The 20,706-nt window shown below is 37.3% G+C and overlaps 1 protein-coding gene across 1 annotated transcript in view; it reads left to right on the top strand.

Moving 5' to 3' along the window:
• Positions 1–20,706, top strand: part of LMBRD1 (LMBR1 domain containing 1) — an 86,618-nt gene that overhangs the window by 47,651 nt on the left and 18,261 nt on the right. The window contains exons 7-13 of the mRNA XM_026845392.1: positions 411–536; positions 3,024–3,200; positions 4,606–4,639; positions 6,354–6,360; positions 11,042–11,144; positions 12,264–12,368; positions 13,540–13,689. Of these exons, the coding sequence (XP_026701193.1) occupies positions 411–536; positions 3,024–3,200; positions 4,606–4,639; positions 6,354–6,360; positions 11,042–11,144; positions 12,264–12,368; positions 13,540–13,689 (702 nt within the window). The remainder of the gene's footprint in view (positions 1–410; positions 537–3,023; positions 3,201–4,605; positions 4,640–6,353; positions 6,361–11,041; positions 11,145–12,263; positions 12,369–13,539; positions 13,690–20,706) is intronic.

Below are 20,706 nucleotides of genomic sequence, written 5' to 3'. Positions count from 1 at the left end.
TGAGTGTCTAGAAATTCCTGTTTTATACATTGCTTTGATTATAATCTCAAGTGGGAAATTTAAGATTTTTGGGAAGCTAAATGGGATGATGAAAAACCCAAGGACTAGCTTGATAAAACTACGGTGAGCTATGCTTATATGAAGTCTTCACGTATGCTGTTTCAGTGATTGAGACACTTCAGGATGTTTGGAACAATGCAAGTCTCTGGAATCTTCATAGCATGTTTGTCTTTTGCTCAAAACAAAAAAAAAAAAAAAAAAATTGATTGCCTTAAGAGTCTGTAGAAGGAGGTTGGGGAAGAAAAAAAGCCAGCAGTGATAACTTGTAGCTACAGCATAACATCAGCCTTATCAGATGGAAATGTATGGCAGAAAATTTGAGTTAGTATGCTGCTTTTTTTTTATTTTAGGCTTATGGTATGTCAGCCTTGCCCCTAAACTTAATTAAGGGAACTACCAGTGCGGCTTATGAACGTTTAGAGAACACTGAAGATATTGAAGAAGTGGAGCAACATTTATTAAGGATTAAATCAAAGGTATGGTCTTCACTGTTCTCACTTTCTTAATTGTGTGTGGGGTTTTTTGCTTGCTTACTAGTTTATGGTCATACTGTTGAGAGTTTTTGTTCAAGAAAGAATAGCAAGTCAGAAGTCACTACCTTGCAGTTATTTGAGTTATTTGGAAACAAGTATGGTCATTTGTAGTAGCAAATCAGGGTCTTTTCAGTCCTGCAGCAGTAGTTACTTCTGTCTAGCTAACATTGCTTCTCACAAGCTATGCTCAAACTTCTCTAGGTCCTGCTTGGGTATATAGAAGAGATACTTTGTAGAAATTAGGAATATTAACCTCACTTAGTCTGCTACCAGAGATGGCATACAGTTTTGTTGCTGCTTTATCAACATTGGATACTTGCCACATGGAGCTGTCATGAGTTAGATTCATCAAACAATTAATCATCTTTATGAATAAATAAGAGCCCCAGATATTCTTGCTCCTCAGTTAATGTACCTTACTGTTATAAATCATTTCTTCATGAAAAGTTTACATATGGAATCTGTTATGAATCCTAAACATCCCTAGGATGTTAACACTATTTGTAAAGCCATTATGGCTTTGCAGCTCACTGAAGTGCTGTGCCTCGTGTAAGCAGGACACTTTTAACAACCTAAGAGCACAAGCCAAAAGAGGATAAGATTTATCCTTTATATACAAGATGTTAGGGGTAATCCCAGTGCATTTCAGATAATGGTTTGACCAGTGTTTTCACAGCCCTCGGTGGGGGGAAGGGGACATTCAGATGCATCACTTCCATCTTGGCAGTCCATCTGTGCTGTTGTGTGCTTTGTGACAGTGGACCTCAGCAGTGTTGAAACAGTTCCAACAGTCTTCATTTGATACTTGGCTACCTCAATACAGTGTGGGCACCTTCAGTGTTCTAGAAATCTTACTGCATAATGAAACCTAAAAAGTAGTCTCCCCCAGCTTAAAGTTTTGGTTTTGTACAGAGTACTACTACAGCAAAGGCATCTATTACTGAAATCAATGTGAGAAAAATGAGAAACCCCTGACAAATGAAGTATTACTTACTACAGAAGGTGGTTGGATTATGAGCTTGCAAGCAACTGGTCTCATTCAATCTAGCAAACGAGTAGAATCAAAAAGTATAAAGTCTAAGTTAATGTGACCATTTGTATAAACTAATTTTCCTTGATTTATGGATTATGGTCAAGGTTCTTGAGTCTGTAATTAAAATACCAGTTCTTCAGTTGCGTTTGCTTTAAGTTGTGAAGAAAGTGAGTGTTACTGAAACTAATGTAAAGTTGAAAACTAAATGTATGAAAGTATGTTTATTAATATAATGAAAAGATTCAGTATGTAGCATAGTCTGCTATTCATACACCTGGTAGCTGTATTTCATTAGTCTTAAACAATTGAAGCTTGCACTTGCAGCTTAAGAGCTTAGACTTTTCAAAAAGTGTTTTTCAAGTCATTGAGGTGCCGTACAGGGTATGGAGAATACGTGTTCCTGTTAAAAGTACATTCAGATATCTTAATTTGTGTTAGATGTTCCGAGAATGTGGTCTTAAACTTGTAACCTTTTTGAGAAATTTCTCTAAAACAGATTCACTTTAACTTCACTGGGTATGAAGCATTTCACTGTTTGAAGGAAGTCTCTTTTAAAATAAGAGGGAAAACATTGAAGGGGGAATTCCAAAATTTAAAAACATAGTAGGAGATGTATTAAACTGCAAGATTTTTTTTTGTCTAAGGATTGGTTTGTTATACAGTAGCAACAATGTTAGAAAAAAATTTTGCTTCAGCTACCTAATGCCTATTTTGTTGCTTTTGCTTATTAGTATAGAACTGATGTTTAAGGATGTGCTATTAGATTTACAACAGAGTACAGTGGTGCCTGCTCAGATTTTAGAGGCTCAAAATTAAAGTACATTCTTAACTGTTTATTTGATTATGTTTATCTTGTACACTCAACTAATTCTTGGGGTAATAGTGCCTCTTGTTTGCATTTCTGTAAGGATAATTTTTGAAACATCAAGTCACCTTGCTCTTGCAAGTACAAGAAACACAGATGGGTATCTAGTGGAATGCTGGCAAGAAAATACAGGTGCTGAGCTTTGTATATACAGTTACTCATGGAATTTAATTGGAAGTGACCTCTGAAAGTCGTTGGATTCAACCCTCTACACAAAGCAAGGACCTCTTTCAGATTAGATAAGGTTATTCAGATCACATCTGGGCATTTTAAGTGTTTCTAGCCATGGAGACTGCCCACCCTGTTGAAATTTAACATTGTCATTGTGGAAAGTGTTTTCTGCCACCTGATAGGAATTTCCCCTCTGTTATACATTGTGACTTTTACACTTCACTCTGTTGCTATGCATAGCAACAGTGTGAGTTATATACTACAAAGTCTTTGAATTGAGAAAATAGACTTGTAACTCATTAAAGTAGATGTCAATAACTCTAATGTCCCTTGATCTTCTGCAATGTTTTTTGGTACCCAGTGTAGAGATGGTCGGCCTCTGTCGTCAAGGGATAGACGGACTGTACAGCAACTAGAAGAGAGACTAAGGACACTGAGAAGAAGAGAGAGGCATCTGGAGTCTATTGAGAAGAGCTGGTGGACAAAGTTCTGTGAAGCTATCCGACCTTTAAAGGTAAGACTTTTTATCATTTTTTCAGTCTTGAATTGAAATCATTTCCATCTTCTTCCCATATAAATCATAGGTCAAGCTTATCAATTACCATCCTGCATATCAACTGCTTATTTTCTTCATTACTGTTATGCTGCACAATAATAGCCCTATAGCAAGCTCTGAGCTCTTGGAAAACCTTTTACTTAGCCTAAGATATAATTAAGATAGAGAAGGAGCAAGTCCTAGCTGATCTGCTTTAGTGCCACTGCCATAGAAAATGTGAATATCTTTATTTTCTCAGGCAGATGAAAATGGGGTGAAGAGAAGAAATAACTCTATAGCTGACAGCTATATTAGGTTACTGTAAATCACATGTAGCTAGCAAAAGTGAGAGATACTTTAAGAATATATGCATTTGGAATGAGCATCTTGTCAAATAATTGAGCAATACAGCAAGCTAGCTGCATAGAACTTAGATCTTGATAGTTTACCAGTGCAGAGGAGACTGTTAGTGGAGCAGAACTTTGATCTTGGTCTCTTCTTGGTCTTAGGATTTTTATTTTAATAGATGCTTTTATGGAACAGTATTGCTGTATCCATTATTTTTTTGCCAGCTAGGTGTAGGAAGAAATTTTTTAGCATTACTTTAAACTGTAGGCTTGAACTTTGAAAAGCTATGGGGGGACTCTAAGCAATTACCTCTGTCATTGCTACTGTTAATGCTGCGTACCAACGGAAATGGTCTGAAATTGGAGTTGAACAAAGGCTTTTAGTGTGAAAATCTTACTGGAGTTATCTTGCTATGATATGTTAGAAATCTAGACTTAGTCCTTTCATTTAAAAGACAAATATCCCTAATTATTCACTTCAGCAGTTTGGATGCTTCCTTTGATTCAAAATAGCTTGTGTAGTTTATTTAACTTCACATTAACCTTGATTTTGAGAAATATATTTGCTATACCTATTGTCTGTAGAGTTTTTAAGTTCATTGTGTTTTCATAGGATAGTGTACAATATTATTACTTACAGATTATCACTTATGGTCAGGACGGTATTCTAGCATATCTTTGTTCTTGTGATTTCAATGCTTTTTTTATTCTCTCAGTAACTGTGACAGTCACTGTGAATTGTTGACTTAAAAATTGCAGACTAAAGGGGAGTTGCAGATGATGGATGATTTTTCCTGACAGATTTTCACTTGGAACAGGATGATGGTATGATACTAGTTACAAAACTTGTTTAGTTTAACTTTTGAGCTGTCCTGTGAAGATGTCAATCACTTAACATACTAAGTCTTGCAGGACTGTTTTATTGTTACTTTAATAGCATTTGGGTTGTCTTTCACTTGTATCTTAGCCACTAATTGAATGGTTGACTTCATGAAGGAAATGTTTTAATTTCCATATATTCTACTTCTGATCCACAGAGAAGTGCAGAAGATAACTTGGAGCTTTGCTTAGTGCTTTATAATGCTTCTATCTTTAGTGTAACTTGTATATTATTAAGTATATGGCTGTTTCTCAGACTTTAAGAGAAATTCCATTTGTTGTGAAGCAAGTACTAGATACGGAGAATGCTGTTTCTGCTTTGTTTGGGATGGTCAGGTTTATGGAAGTTGCAGACTTACAGGATATGACAGAGCAGAACATGTTCAGGAAGAACTCTTAGTTTTGGAGGTCTTTTGCAGTGTAAATGTATTTACATTTACACCTTTATAATGATACTGTCTTTGCATAGTGTCCTCCTATAGTCTTGCTTTAATAATTTTGTAACTGCTAAGTATCTATTAGTGTGACTTGCTAAACAAAGCCAAAACTTTTTTTTCTCTGAAGAGTAAGGGTTTTTTTGACATGGAGTAAAGTAAATTCTGAGAACAAATGTTTTACTCAAAGCTGAATCTGTTAATTTTTGAAGGAAGGTGAAAGCGAACTAAAAGATGAAGCTGTTAATTTTTCAATTTAGTCAAAAGCAACACATCTGGAAAATCCCAAGGAAATTAGTAATGGTGGTCATGTGATTGTCAAGTAATGTCAAAGTAGTCTAATTTGTTTCTACAAAATGTAACCTTTCCCATAGATAGCAATCTACTTCTTCCCTTATGATGGTTTTCTCACATTTTCATCTGATACTTTCTGCAGTAAGAGACATGTGGTATACTCTAGAGATAAGTATAAAAACTGCTTAGGGAAAAAACCTCCAGAGCACATAGGTATGTTTGCTCAGTATATGAACAAGACTATAGGTTGTAAAACATGGAAGTCAATTCAACAATGGTAAGTTGGGAGTACTACATCAGTTTTTCATGAGGTACTTCAAAACAGTTGTGAACCAACTGAAGAGATGCCTAAGGTGAGCAATATATGAAAATTCAAGTGCAGCGTTTTGAAGATTCAGACCAGCATTGTCTTGATAAATAGTGGTACACTTTATCTCTCCCTTGCTAGAGTTCAGGTTTTCTCCTATCTAATCTTAAGAATAGTGAGAACTCTGTATAGATGTGTCTATCTCTCCACCTCCTGCTGAAGTCCTTCAGAGAAGCATAGGTACAGTTAATGTTGTCTTGAGGATGGAGGGCTAGGTTATTACTCTTTTATTTTTTCTTTTTTTTTTTTTTTTTCCAGTGGGCTTTTAATTCTGTTTCCCTGCCCCACACTCCTCTGGAGAGAGCTGAAAGAAAGGAAATTGTAAGCAATTGCTTGGAATAACAGCCATACTAGCAGAGTGCTAGTGCAGACTAGGTGCTGTCAGGAGTCAGTTTACTTGCCTCAGAGGTGGTGTGGCTAAACTGACAGACTTCCTGTGTTCACAGCTGCATCTTCTACATCAGGGAGGTTGGCAGCATGACAAGCAAAAGCTGTGAATATTTCATGTCCTAGACTTATATAGTGGTAACTCAGTGTTAATTGCTTCATCTAACAATCATTTTGAACCCATGCTATCCAGCTTACCTGGAACTTCCTGGAAGGTAGGTCATGTCAGGCTGTAGTGCTGTGGGTTGACTTGGCTGACTGCTGAATGCCCATCCAGTTGTGCTCTCACTCCCTATCAACAGGATAGGGGAGGAAATAAGATGGAAAAATGTGTGGGTTGAAATAGGGCAATCATTTATCAGTTACTGTCATGGGCAAAACAGTTGAAGAAAATTTGCCAATTAAAATTGATTTTTTTTGAATGGTAAAAAACAAAGACCATTTAAAGTGTCTAAGTGACACAAAGACCTCCTGCCCCCTGCCCACTTTTTCCTAAGCTTGGCTTTACTCCTTTAGTCCTGACTCTGGAGTGGCACAGTGAGGATGAGGAGTAGGGAGTTGCTGTCAGTCCGTAAGATCTCTTCCCTGCTGCTCCTACTTCCTCACACTTTATCCTTGTTCCACCATGGGTCTACCCTGTGGGCTGTAGTTCCTGTTGAAAAACCCTGCTTCAGCATGTGGGATCCCTTAGGCTGCAGCTTCCTTCAGAAAACATCCACTTGTTCTGGTGTGGAATCCTTCATAGGCTGAGTGTGATTATCTGCTCCATCATGGTGCTGTTAACAGGCTGGGGCGGGATGTCTGCTCCATTGCCTGGAGCAGCACCATCTTCTCTGAACTTGGTATCTATAGGGTTGTTTATCACTTTTTTTCTCTCACTCCTCTGCTGTCTGCTATTTTCCCTTTTCAGGGATATGTTTTCACAGAGGGGCCAGCAGTTTGGCTGTTGGGCTTAGGTTTGGCCAGCAGTGGGTCATTTGGACCCAACTGGAAGTGGCCGTGTCCAGCACAGGGTAGCATCTGACCTCTCCTCAGAGAGGACACTGCTATAGCCCCTCTGCTACCAAAACCTTGCTGTGTAAACCCAATAAAAATAGTAGGTGTTTCCCATGGGGAATCCAGCTTTGCTTCCTGGTCAGTATAATTCTTCTATAATGTGTCACAAGTTTTCTTTACTCTGTAAATGGATACCAGCCCTGAGAGGATGACTGCTCCTTTAAATTTTTGTGTTGCTTCAGTGTTGTTTCAGTCATGGAATAGTCCTAAGCAGAATCACAGTTTCTTTTTTGTGAGTATGTGCTGCTGTAGGACTCAATTGAGCAGGAGAGTATTCTTTTAGCTTTTTGGAGGGCAAATATTAACGATATTTGGAAGTTAATTTTGAGGCTTTTTAAAGAAGTACCACTTAAGTTTGTGGATCATGTGCTCATTCCTACTCAGAATAAATTAAGTCTTAAATTCCATTATTGTCTTAATATCACTTCAGAATTATCCATAGATTAAACAAATCAGCTTGACTGAGGTCTGGGAGCAGGGATAGGAGGCAAAGAGCTCTCTGAATAACTCAAACAAGGATGATGCAGGGATCAGAGAAATGTTTAGGAAGTTGAAGGGTACCAGGGAAAACTATGTAAGCAGAACATGAATAATGGCAGCAAAAACTTATCAGCTTGTGACTTGATTATGTGCAGTAGCAGTAGAAAAATAATCAGTTGAATATTTCAAAATTTATTTGGCCTGGCTTACTAAACTGAAGTACAAGTCAGCTTTCCACTATGACCTAGAAGTAGTGTGCTTCCATTTATACTATTGAGAAATGCCTATATTGATGTTTTTGTCTTGGTTTTTGCTTAGCCATGTCTTTTAATCATATATATTCAAATGTAAAACAAAGCTTTAAGTAAATCAGTTCTTACTGTCTTCTGCTTTAGCTGCTTCCTTACTTGCCCATGTAGAGTCTTTCTATTAAGATGCTAAAAGAACTCATTTCAGTCAGCAGTGTAAGTTGTATTAGTAGGCATTATTTCAAGTCCTTGTTTTTGTAATTTCTGTTGTCTTGTATAAAAACATGGTTCACTGTTTTCTGTCAGTTACCTATATGTATGCTAGATTGCCAAACATTGTAGACTAGAAGACCTGGATGGACACTGGTGATCAAAGTGATCTAAGTGCAAGGCAGCAGCTCTGAAACCTGTTCTGTAGCAAATGATTGACTACAGGTGGTTATGGGGTCTGTGTTTTGTAGCTGAGGTATCTGAGGAAGTGGCCTGGAAATAGAGCAGTTCAAACTGATTGTAGTGGAGGAGGTAATATAACTTGAGGTATGGTTCCATTGAGGTCCTGCTTTCAAAAGCACTAGGGAGTAGGAAACAAGATTGTCTTGAATTGAAAGTTAGACTTTTCTTAATGTAGATCAAGAGTTGCTAGGTTCTTTAACCTTACTAAATTTCTGTGTTTGGCTGAAACCCAGGGTTTTTGTTTTCACCTGTTATAGTACTGAAAGCTTTTCAGTATCAGTTGATAAAGCAATAGTGCTTCTATGAGAACAAGAGGTTTTGGTTAAGCACTGTCCTTTACTCTGAAGTTGAACTCATGTTCTTGGGGGCTTGGATTCCTTCTCATTTATGCTGTAACACAAAACAAAACTATTTTGTAAATTTTCATGGCTAAGCGTATCTAGAATCTTTGAAGATACTGTAGTTGCTTTAAAGCTAGTAAACAGCAGTGTCCCAATAAGATTGTGAATGACAAATTTGTCCTTTGCTACAGGTGGTAAGTAAAAAGGCAAGAGTGAGTGTATTAATTCCTATGGCAATGTTTTTCTAGGCTACCTTAGGCTTTACGCAGATGAAAGGCAAGGAAGTATTCTATCCTTTACCCAGATACTAAATGATACCCAACCGGAGACATGCTTTTAACTTAAGTGAGGTTGATACCATTTGATAAGGCTCAGCTGGACTATGTAAATTGCAAACTCAACTACTAGTCTGAGTGTTGATATTCTCTTAGTTGTTGACCAAGTGCTGGTTAATAGACTAGAAATGAGATGTAGATTAGTCTGTAATCGGTTGAAGTACCAGGAGAATCTAGATAAAAACACAAGAATCCGTTCAGACAATCAGTTGACTTAGGCCTTTCACAGAAGTTGTATAAACATAGGTTGATGTTAATTGCAAATAATTTCGGGTTCAGTAGTCTTAATGGCACTGTGGAAATACAAGATAAGGTAGAATAAGGTAGAAATAAGGTAGAATGAAGATCTTTTCAATCTCTTGTTTCATAGGGCTGCTCTTGAGGTTAAAACGTGAAAAAGAGGGCTTTCTTAACTACTTATCTACTTCTGAGAGTGTTATGCATCGCTTCAGAAGACAAATACATTCCAGAAGTATGGGTAACTGTCTATTGGTCCTAGTTAGCAGAAGATAATTAATGCACACTTCAGACTCTTGGTCTCAATTTTTTTTAAATGTTTCCTGTATGGCTGATATCTAGTGGGAGTTTGCTGTGGAGAGGTAAAAATTTAGTACACTTAAATATGTGGAAAGGCACAAGTTAAGACTTACCTTGATATTTGTCTCTAAATCTATATCTAATAAGGCCTACATAATTTGGTCCAAATCTACTTGATTCATAGAACAAAAAGAAAATCTAAATATGAAGAAAAGTAAATGGGGAAAACAATGTACAGTTATCAGAACATTACTTTTAGTTCTCTAAACTTACTGCTAAGCTTCCTGAATTTTTCCTGTTTAAAATAAACTTTTCATACTTTTACTATATTCAAAGATTTTTAAGCTGTTTGCTTATTTTAATCTAGCATTTAAAACCTGGAAAACCTGAATGCATAAACCCAATTTAACTGCTCATATGGTTGGTCTACCAGGACTAAATGAAGATTTTTGTGAAACACTAAGTTTACATGCCACCTTGGCTTAGCCAAGCAATTATGCTCTTATTTTGTATGTCAGGCAGTTCTATATTACTGTCCAAAAACTTAAAAAAAAGCTTGCTATTACTAATTTTAAAAACAATAGCAGTATCTGATTTAATTATAGTGGTCCTTAAAAATTTTTACCTGTATCTATCTATGCTCTGACTTGCTGGCTAAATAACCACAGCTGTTACACACTTTTTGGTTTCAAATTCTTGAATAGGGTATGTATTCCAAAGGAAGATTTCAGGGTAAATGACTCACCTAGTGTAGCTAAAGGGGTATGGAAGCTTTTTTGAAACCTTCTCCAGAAGAGGCCTTTATTCGGCAGTTGTGATGTGGTTGTAGTAATCTCATTTTACTTTAATCACTTGTGAATAGATAGTGTTTTAAAATAATAGTATTTAAGTAGCACTTACTTAGCTTTTCTTGAAACTCAAGTATTTTTCCTACTACGTTAGTATATATAAGCATCTCTTCCCATCTGCTCAACACCAAAATCGGGGTGGTTTTCTTCAAGTCAGCCCACTTTTCTATGCTACATTTCTGTAACTAGAGCTGCATTTCTCATTATAATAATATATATTGAAACTGAGCAAAATGTGTGAAAACAGATTCAAAAAAGGATGTGGTTCAGCTTGATTCACTGCTGCTGAAAACAGTTCTGATTCAATAGAGAAATTAATGTATGTTAAGGAAGTTTAATTCTGACTACAAAAATACTCTCATTTGCTTGAATGAATCTTCATGCATGAAGGTATTTCTTGGGCTGGGTAACTGGTGCTTAAATTCTTGCAGTAAGTTAAATGTATAATCCAGTATAATGTGCATTACACTAATTGTTTCATGGTGTTGAAAGCAATATAGCTGGCTGCAAATCAGGTGGGTTTCAGTGAAGACTGACACAAACCAGAGGTCTCAATGTTGGCATTTTTAATTTTTCAGACTGGGGAAGTAAGTTCTGTGACCCAAACTAAGGAAAAGCTAAAATGCCAAGGAGATGCAGAAATCAATATACCTTTTCATAGGACAAGTGCTATGAGTGTGGTAAAACAAAGCATGTATCTATATAGATATGAAAAAGCTGTCAGCTGCTGGGCTGGGTTTTTAAGGGTTTTTTTTTGAGCTGCCCTTTTAAACTAAACTGAAGACAAAAAGCTCTGGGACAACCATAGCACTTAACCGGTTTTTCTTAATTACTGCAGTCTGGACAAAGCTCTACATTCAGCTGGCTTCGACTCGGGATTTATAATTTTAGGAACTAATCTGACCAATCCATTGAATATGCTCTTACCTGTTCTTCAAACAGTAAGTAAAAAAATGGTGATATACGTATGTAAGGATGTTCCTATCTTTTCTAGTGAGCTGTCAAAAGGTGAAGTACATTTGGACCCAAACTGTTCGTTAAAACTGTCTAGATGTCTGTTCTGTAAAAGCAAGGCAACTTCCTTGGTAACAGTCTTTTAGTTATTAGATATGGATATGAAAAACTTGGGTGGATTGCAGCCAGTTGCTAGAGGAAGGTGGTGCTAGAAACTAGCTTTCATCTGAGAACATCGTGGCAATGAAGAATGACATCCCTTGTACTTATCATGCACAGAATAAAAGCAACTTCCTCCCATACCCTACCTGCTTTCTAGTTGTTTGTGTACCTTGATAGTTTCTCCCCCCCCGAAGTAAATTGTTGTATCTTGAAAGATACATTACACTCTGTGCGTAATGTCTGTTATAGTAATGCATTAGTCTTTGTAACAAATCCTACATAAGAACACACATCTGTAACTTCAGTGGGGTTGGAAGGCAACAAGACCACATGAATTTGGCAATTGGTCATAAGTAAGCTAAGGAAAAGAAAAGCTTTAATGGAAGTGAGTGTTTTGTTCTCCCCTGGTTGAGTTCTTTCCATATTCTTGCTGTAGTGGGTTGGCACAATGCATTTCTTCACCATGGTTTCTAAAACTATTGAATACCTAAGTTTGCATTTTACTAAGAAAAGTAGTGTTCAGCAGCATTATTATCTCAAGTTGTTATTAATCTAAAGGTAAAAATTGGCAAGTATGTTCAGAAATATTCAGATAGAGTGCCTGTGCAGTCCTAAAATGATTGTTGCCACTGAGGACTTTGTTTTAAATGTACTCTCAGAATGGAATTAAGTATTTCTTGGCCTAAAACTGTAGAACACTTCAAAATTAAAGCAATATTAAAGAAAAATGCTCAGTTGCCTTCCTAAACTAATTGTATAAGCTTCTATTAGCAGCAATATTAGCTATATTTGGAGGCAGTTATGTAAAAATTTTAAATGGAAGGACTGTTACTACCTCAGATGCTATAAGTAGAAACTACTTAAAGCTAAATAAGTGGGGGAAGAGCTTGTTTTCTAGTTTGAACATTTTCTTGTTGTCTGAACTTGTGTTCTTCTTGTTTTAGGTTTTTCCACTTGATTATATTCTTATTACAACTATTGTTATGTACTTTATCTTCACTTCAATGGCAGGGATTCGAAATATGGGTATATGGTTCTTCTGGATAAGGGTAAATATGACTTAAGAGTTCAGTCTACAATACTCAGTAAGATGTTTAACAAATACAGGATATTGAATATATTTAATACATAGTCATTATGTCCTGCTTCATAAATACTGTATGTTGCAAATAGCACTGTCTGTATGTCTGAGTGTTAGAAGCCTATTGTGCACTTTTTACAGCTTTTGTTCTAAGTTATCAGACCAAACCTGATATTTTAGTTTAATCAATACAGTCAGCTGACTCAAGTGTTTAATCAGTGGCACTTTGGCTTCTGACTTTTGTAAATTAAAGCCATGTAATTCTGATATACCGAAAGTATTAGTGAATTTTATGGTCAAAATCTGAAATGTGCATGCAGTCAGTGTTTGACTTGTATTTTAGGTGGCAAGCAAGTTTATCTAGATTGATAAGATATAAAACAGTACAGTGATATGACACATCTAAATATGATGCAAATAATATATGGCTCTGTCAAAGGCATGTTTGTGTCCAACAGTATGTCATTCATGCTTATGGTGCTTGGTTAAGTATTTCCTTGCTTTGGTACCTGCTTTCCCTTTAATACCATCATGTGGTGACACCCCAAAATTGTAGAGAGTGACCCTGAGTCCTTGCAGTGAGTTGAGAATGGCTGTTTTGGTCTTCCATCATTTATTTCTCAGCTGTCAGCCTCTTTACCCTAATGTGGTACTCAAGTTGACTCTCTGGGAATTCCCTGCAGTGTATAAAGTGGAGAAGATGCCACCATATGGTGTGTAAGTTTTTCTGAGACTGGGAATACTCTCTCATAACTCCCTCCTCTGTTTTTCAATCTGATTAGAGGTATAGTGATAGATAACACCTCACCTTGACTGAAGGACAAAATATTCTTTGTCAAACCAAGGTGCAGTTTGTTATCAATGATAGGCAAAACCATTTAAATCTTGCTACTTACTGCTGGTGTATAAGTGTTCTGGGTCATTAATACAAACAACAATTAATTTAACTAGTTGTGCTTTGAAATTCAGGTAAATATACCTGAAAACTTTGACTTATCGGAATTAAGTTGCCAGAGGATAATTTTAGCAGCTCCCACTTCTGTCAGTAGAATTAAAACTGTTACTTGAATTAGAGGGTTCTAAATGTATTTAGGGAAAAAAAATCGTTATGTTAATATTTGTATGTTTTTTGGTTTTAGCTTTATAAAATCAGACGAGGAAAAACTCGACCTCAAGCACTCCTGTTTCTCTGTATGATACTTCTGTTGATAGTTCTTCATACAAGTTACATGATCTACAGTCTTGCCCCTCAGTATGTCATGTATGGAAGCCAAAAATACCTAGTACAGGTAAGATGTGATACTTTAAAAAAAAAATAAATCTTACCTTCTGTATCAAAAATGTACTGTTTCCAGTGACTTTTAAAGCCAGGCCCATTCTCAGTTTTGAGAACTTACTTGAGCAGGGTTTAACTACTAGTAGGTATTTTGATAATAGACAAGTGAAAAACTGTATGTAGTGTATGTAACATAACTGAATTCCTGGACCATCTTCAGACAGTATACAACATTATTATTTTACTTCTTTTGATAAGACAGCTGCTAGCTTCCACTAGATTTTGTACTGGTATGCTTAGGTTGCCAAGTGACAGGAATGAGAATTAGTTTCAGTGTGTAAGGCTGTCTGTAGACTCAAAGCAAAGTTGCTGTTCTTCTGCATTTGGTAGTTTTTGTACATATTTGTGAGAAATTATGAAGATAACTTGATACAGTAGAGAGAAATAATCAGAATTGAGTGCGCTGATTAATGACATTTCAGACACCGGACTGTCCAGCTTCATGAAACTCATTGCAGTTCTGATATATAAAGTCTTCTACAGAATTAAGTAGTTAACACTAGTTTCTGCCACTGTTACTGCACTTTTCATGTACTTTGAGGTTTTGGTTTTCTAGCCTTCTATCTTCTGTACCTGATGGTTTTTATTCTTGTATTTCATCTTAGTTCGAGTGGAAGGCTACGTATTTATGGGGAAGTTCAAAGTTACACGTTGTAGGCATCTTGAGAGGTTTTATGAGCAGCTGTTCACCAGGATCTGGTATCATACAGGGGTAGGCTTTGTTAGATCTGATCTTGCAAGCATAGACAGCTAACCAGGTCATGAACTGATAGCTCATATTCAGTCACAATCAAATCCCCATCTCCTGGTGTGTTGTTTAGGGTGTAAGTATGAGTTTCACAAAGACAGAACAATTGAGCCAGAGTGGTTGGGAGAAGAGATTTAAATGAAACTGAAATAACTGGATGCTGCTTCAAGCACTTGAAATAGTTCTGTTTGTTTTCCAGAAGTTTGTGCCTCTGGGAAGAGAACACACTGCTTTTAAAAAAAGATCACGCACCAACCTTCTTCAGCTGAAAACATTTAATAAAATCTCTTTACTTCTTGCTATAATTTTTTTCCAGTTTTAAACAGAGTAGATGCAGAATACTTTAAGCAAAAGGATTACAAGGAGAAATTGAAGTAATGTAAAACATGCTAGAGAAGAGGAACCTTATCAACTGAAATGTGCTGTGTGGATGTGGTACAGCTGTCACTGCAGGAAGTGAAGCGTTCAGTAAATGCTACATTTCTGCTGTCTTTACATCTGAATTGTCTGCTAATGGGAGGTTGATCATCCTGATATCAATCCAAGCACAATAATAAAATTGCTGTAGGGGACTTGAATATCTGGTATTTAGGAAGTTTAATGCATTTTTATTAGATTTTATGCTAGATATAAGTAATACAAAATAAACATGCCTGGGCATCTATAAATTGGCTCCACTTGTCAGAATTAAGGTAGTATCAGCAAGAAGTTAAGCTGAAAATCAGTTTAGGAAAGTGGTTTGCTTCTGTTGTGAGTTTACATAGAACTAGTGGCATGATTACTACAACATATAGCTATATCTGAATTAGTTATGAGCTCAAGTCCGTGCAAAAGGCAGTTTGAGTTTTTTTGTATTGTAGACTGACTGTATGTCTCTAATTACAGTGCATAACCATCGTGGGTGGAAGGGTGGGAAGTATGATTTAAGGATCCTACCAAGCTAGTCTTCAAGCTTTTCGGTGACCAAAAAAAAAAAATTCCTTCATGATAAAACTTGCAGTTAACATGGAAAATTGAAGAGAAAAGCAAACAATAAAGACTGTGTATCTAGCAGTTTGTTTTGCTTTGTGAATAAAATGGCAATGTTTCAGTAAAATGCATGTATATTGAGTAGGGCAGAAGGACTGAGACTTAACAAACACTTGCATGTTGGCTGTTTATGACAAATGGCATCTGAGTTTAGATATAATTGGTAACAAAGGGTTGAGAGAATGGAGCATGGCAGTTGGGAGGCTCTTAGGTCATTCAAACAGCTATTGACATACAGTCCTGGTCAGCACTGCAAGGAGGATTATCTGGAATGGTTGAGTAGAACTACAACTTCTTTTAAAGGATTAAAGAAAGTTAGCCATCCTGGGTATTTAGCTTCTTATGTCCTATTTCAAAAAGCTATATTTAAAGTGTATAAAATAGCTTGGGTACAAACTGTTTTTGTTGTTAAAATAACATGAAGCATAGAGTGTGATGGTAAAATACATCTGGACTTCTCTGGCATACCAAGTAAATATGAGGTTTTCAGACAGCATCCTCTTAAAGAATCTTTCAGAACGTACATTTTCTGTACCTGACTACCCTGATAACTGGATGTTAAATTTTTGTATTGAAATGAGATGGTGACTGGGAATGAAAAGGAGTCAGATTTTTTTTTTTGTGGTGTGTTAGCAGTGAAAGAGGTTCTTGAATAATTGGTTGTTATGGAACTGAGGAGTGGCCAGGAACATACACAGAAACTGAGCAAGTGGAATACATTTTGTGCATATGGCAAAATTCCTGATGATGGAAGCTGTATGCACCACTTTGCTGGGACAGTCTAGGCTTTCATTGTTCACACACCCTGCAGTCAATTTCATCAGTTAAAGGAACACCACTGGTAACCCACACTATATAGAACCAAGCAATAAATAAGCAATATTTCAGGTCAGTTTAGTGGATGAGTGGACTGATAAACATGTATATCAATCTGTCGGTTCACAGAAAGACAGTGTGTAAAAGGAGTGTTTTGCCCCTTGTTTTGCTCTACAATAACTCCCAATCTAGTAACTGAAACTAATTTGTAACCCAAATCTATAGTGATGCATTAGGTTAGAATCCTGTTTGAGTCTTGAACTGTTTCCTTTGGAGACTGTTGGTCTTGACAAGACCTTTTAGCTTTGAAGTGCTCTCGACTTTTCCTGATAATTGAATATATGTAGAAAAATGGAGCTTTTGTGAGGCAATGTTAGTTAGTTAGTCCTGGGCTACTACTTCATTTAACTGTTCAACTATTGGGGTGTTCAAAGTATGGGTCCCCAGTTAGTCAGAAGTGTCTTCAGCTATGATGTCTGTAGGAAATTTCTCAAAGTTTGTTTTGGATACACTGTCCTTACCAACTGAGGCCCTGGGTAGGGCTTTGGTCAATTTGCATAGCTCTTCAAACACTGTTTCATCTTTTAAAACAACCTCTGTAACACCTGCTAAACAGCCATGAATTGTCTTCTAGTCTCCATTAAAGATAGAGTTCTGTCCACAATGAGGCTGCCTTCTCAGCTTTGTAGCAAAAATTAACTTTATCCATACTGGAAATGTAATTTCTGTTTCTGTTCAATGAGGCCAAGTTGTTTTCCATTTGTCTGAAAGACCACTGCTTGCTGATGTTTCTACTTAGTGGACCTGTAAGACTTCACTGGCCCAGAGAGGAGTTAAAAGGCCATTTGTTATAGGTGATACTGATATCTTTCCCCAGTTGAGGGCCAGAACAGCAGCAGTTACTTTTCTTCCTCAGCCTTCACATAAATAATTTGGAGGAGTGCAGCTAAGCAGCAGGACACAGTGTCTCCGTTGTCATCAGCAGCAATACAGAAGTATCTCTTAGATGGCCAAGTATGCAAACAGATCTTTTTAAGTTCTTGATCCTGAATGTAAGCAGAAACAAATTGTATAAGTGTAACAGACTATAACTTAACCATTTTTATGATAGCTTGCAATTTTAAGTGTCCAAAATGTGTTAGCTCTTGAAGCACACACACTGAGTTACTGTACTTGGGTTTGTCTCCCGCTTGTCCCTGAGGCATCCTGCTTTCAGCTTTGGACTGGATGTGGTAACTGGAACACTAGAGTTTTACTCCAACAGACTCACATTAAAAATGTCTGAGACTTGAGTACTCTGTTGTATAGTGCTAAGTAAATTATTTTGAGGAATTGTTCTGTAGACACCTCTGCTGTCACTTAACCATCTTTTCCTTGTCCAGTCATTTTCTCTGTAACTGCAGAGCAAAAGGGGCTCTACCTCAAGTGTATGTATGCCAGTACAAAAGTGCTGAGATGCCAGCATTAAGAGCAAAGCTCTCATACCTTTTGTGGAAAATCAGCACAATTTGGGTGCCTCTGAAGTGCCTAAATACTAATGCATGCAGCAGGGAAAACAAAGGAGAAGTTGGAAGTTTGCATGCTGTTTAGGGTCTACAGTATCACTGGGATCAGATGTGGTGAAATAGCTCACACAAGTGGAGAGCTGCCCTGGCTGGGTGTGGGCTCGAGGAGCGACAGGCTAGGATGGCTGGTAGTGGGAGTTGACCTTTATGTGAGAGCAGCGGGAATGTGTGGAGTTTTGCCTTGGAATGGATAAACCGGGGAAGTGTTTATGTGTTAGGATTAGAGGTTCAGCTTAGCATGGGTGATATTGTCTGCTACAGGCTGCCTGATCAGGAGGAAGTAGCAGATGATTGTATAAATAACTTCCATGTTCACAGTCCTTGGTCCTCATAGAAGGCTTGAGCCACCCCAGGTATCTGCTAGAGAAGCAACATAGTTGGGCACAAGCAATCCAGGAAGCTTTTGGAGTGCACTGATGACAACTTCATGATGCAGGCAATTTAGGAGTTTAAGTAGGGAGATGCTGGTTTTGGCTTGGTGCTGAAAACAAGGAAGTGGTCAAGGGCAGTCTTGGCTGCAGTGAGCATGGAATGGTGAAGGTTCAGAATTTTAAGAGGAAAGAACAGGGCAAATAGCAGGATCATGGCCCTGGCCTCCAGGGAGCAGACTGTGGCTTGTTCAGGGACCTGCTTGAAGAGTTCTAGCAGGTAGAAAGCCTGTGCTGGCTGGCTGGCAAAGGTGTAACTTCTTTAACTACTTTCACTGGTTGAAGTGATACTGAACTCTTGTTAGTCTTACTATAAATATTGTTGGGTTTTACTTAATCCTTTATTATAAGAAATAACTTCCAACATTTCTTTGTGAGTTAGCTTTGTGTAAGACTACTTTTGCTTCATTTAATACTTGTGTAGTTTGCTTTGTGTAGTATTACTTACATATTTGTTGCTTTTAATGTAATGAATTAATTTGGCAAGAGATTAACCAACCCCCTTGCATTCTAGCTAGTCCTCAGAGATGGGGGGTTAGGGGCAGCTGGATTTACCTCTTTATAGATATTCTAATTACTGCTGTAACTATAGGCCTGACACCAGATGTGTTAGGACCACGGCCCATGTGCTGTAGGTCAGGTTACGTTCAGGAGAAGCAGTCAGGTTCATGAATAGTATGGTTTATTCTTATGCAACATCTGCAGATTTTTTGAGATTGCCTATGATAAATGCACAAACTGCAGGTTGATTTTTATAGCACTACACAAAAAAATTGCAGTCATACACACTTAATTTCTAGATATTCATTTGGCAGAGCTGAGGGCCCAAATCTTAACCAAAAGGCATACCTTCTGGGGGGGGGGGCGAGGAACACAAACCTGTTGATGTCTCCCTCTGATCTGGCATTGGATTATCATCCCTCTGAGTTAGATACAAACTTGGGATAGTATTTTTCTAAGTATGTATGCGTGAGTGGGTGGGTCTGTGGCCAAGCCATTGTTTCTTGAGTATCAACGCAGCACATTCCTTGGTGCAAGATGTGTGTTGGTTTTGTGGGAAAAGAGGAAGAATGAGAGAAGGCTCACAGAGTTCTGCAATATAGTCCCCGAGAGAAGGGTAAGAGCAGGAAATTTAATCTTCATAGTCATGTCACATATTCCTTGAAGTGGAAGAATGGGAGTCCATGGCCTTTACCTCACATTCCTCCTTTGTGCCATGGCATCACAAATAACTGGATCTCCATCCTGTCCTGTATTTGTTGTGGGCACTATGTGTTAGGGAAATATGTGTTTTGCAGGTTTTTTGCTGGTTTTACCACACTTCCAACAATATTGAAGAAGCTTAAATTTGAATGTTAGTTTCTAGCTACATAAAAATGATTTTCAGCTGATTTAATGAGTTAATGAGACTACTGTTCCTCTTAGCATAGCAAATGTGGTTCTTAATTTTTATTAGGTAGTGTTAATATTATGAAATGCTTTACTTTATATCTCTGTTTTGGAATACATTTCCCTTTTTGTCTGTTTTTGAAATGGTAGAAAACTTTCCATGGACCTTTACAAGGTTTTGCCTTGTATAGGAGAGAAGAAAGGATTGCTGGGGTGAGAGAGGCTGGTTTTATGACTTCAAGGTACACCCCAGTGCCTTGAGCTTGTGGAAAGCATTTAGAGTTGAACCGAGATATGTCAGAAGTTTTGAATTACAGGAGTATTCATGGAGAACAAGAATGTTATTAGAGCTGGAAAAAATCCTAGATGTTATCAAAGGAAACCTGCAGGTCTAGCTATTGTTGCATGTTGTATTTTAAATTCTTGCTATTTAAAAATTAGAATGAATAAAGATAAGGAAGAGAAAATTTTGATTCTGATTGTTCTGTGCTTTTTGTATGCCTCTGTAGTTGTACAATACTGTTCTTTTGAAGGAACGCTGCTCATAGAGTGCAAGCTGTAATGGTGACAGCCAGCTGGAATACTTCCTGAAGATGGACCACTCTAAATGTATACTGAATAATGGAAATTTCATGTCGTCTGTTCTTGCCCTATTGTTCCTATCTACACATTGTCCTCTTTTGGTTCCACTTTAGCTCCTGATTAATCATACTCCTTTTGGATCCGTTTTTCTAAGGCAGTAGTGGTCTCCACACTTCCATATGTTTGGGTGAAACAAAGTTTAACTGCTCATACAAACTGCTGCTGTTCAAGATAGGCACTTGTTTGTTTCGTTTGAATGTTCAGAGTGAAAGTTGTATTTACTTGATTTTGTAATATTGATAATTGAATATTGATAAACTTCAGCAATGAAGATTATGTGCCAGTTTGTACTGATTTCTGGTAGGTTTTAAGGGATATATTTTCTTCAGCATGAAGGAGAAAAGGTGTTGACC

Source organism: Athene cunicularia (genome assembly GCF_003259725.1).
Source record: "Athene cunicularia isolate RWA chromosome 3 unlocalized genomic scaffold, athCun1 chr3_part1, whole genome shotgun sequence".
NCBI lineage: Eukaryota > Metazoa > Chordata > Aves > Strigiformes > Strigidae > Athene > Athene cunicularia.
Note: the sequence above shows the minus strand (reverse complement) of the source record. Positions and strands in the feature narration are given on the sequence as shown.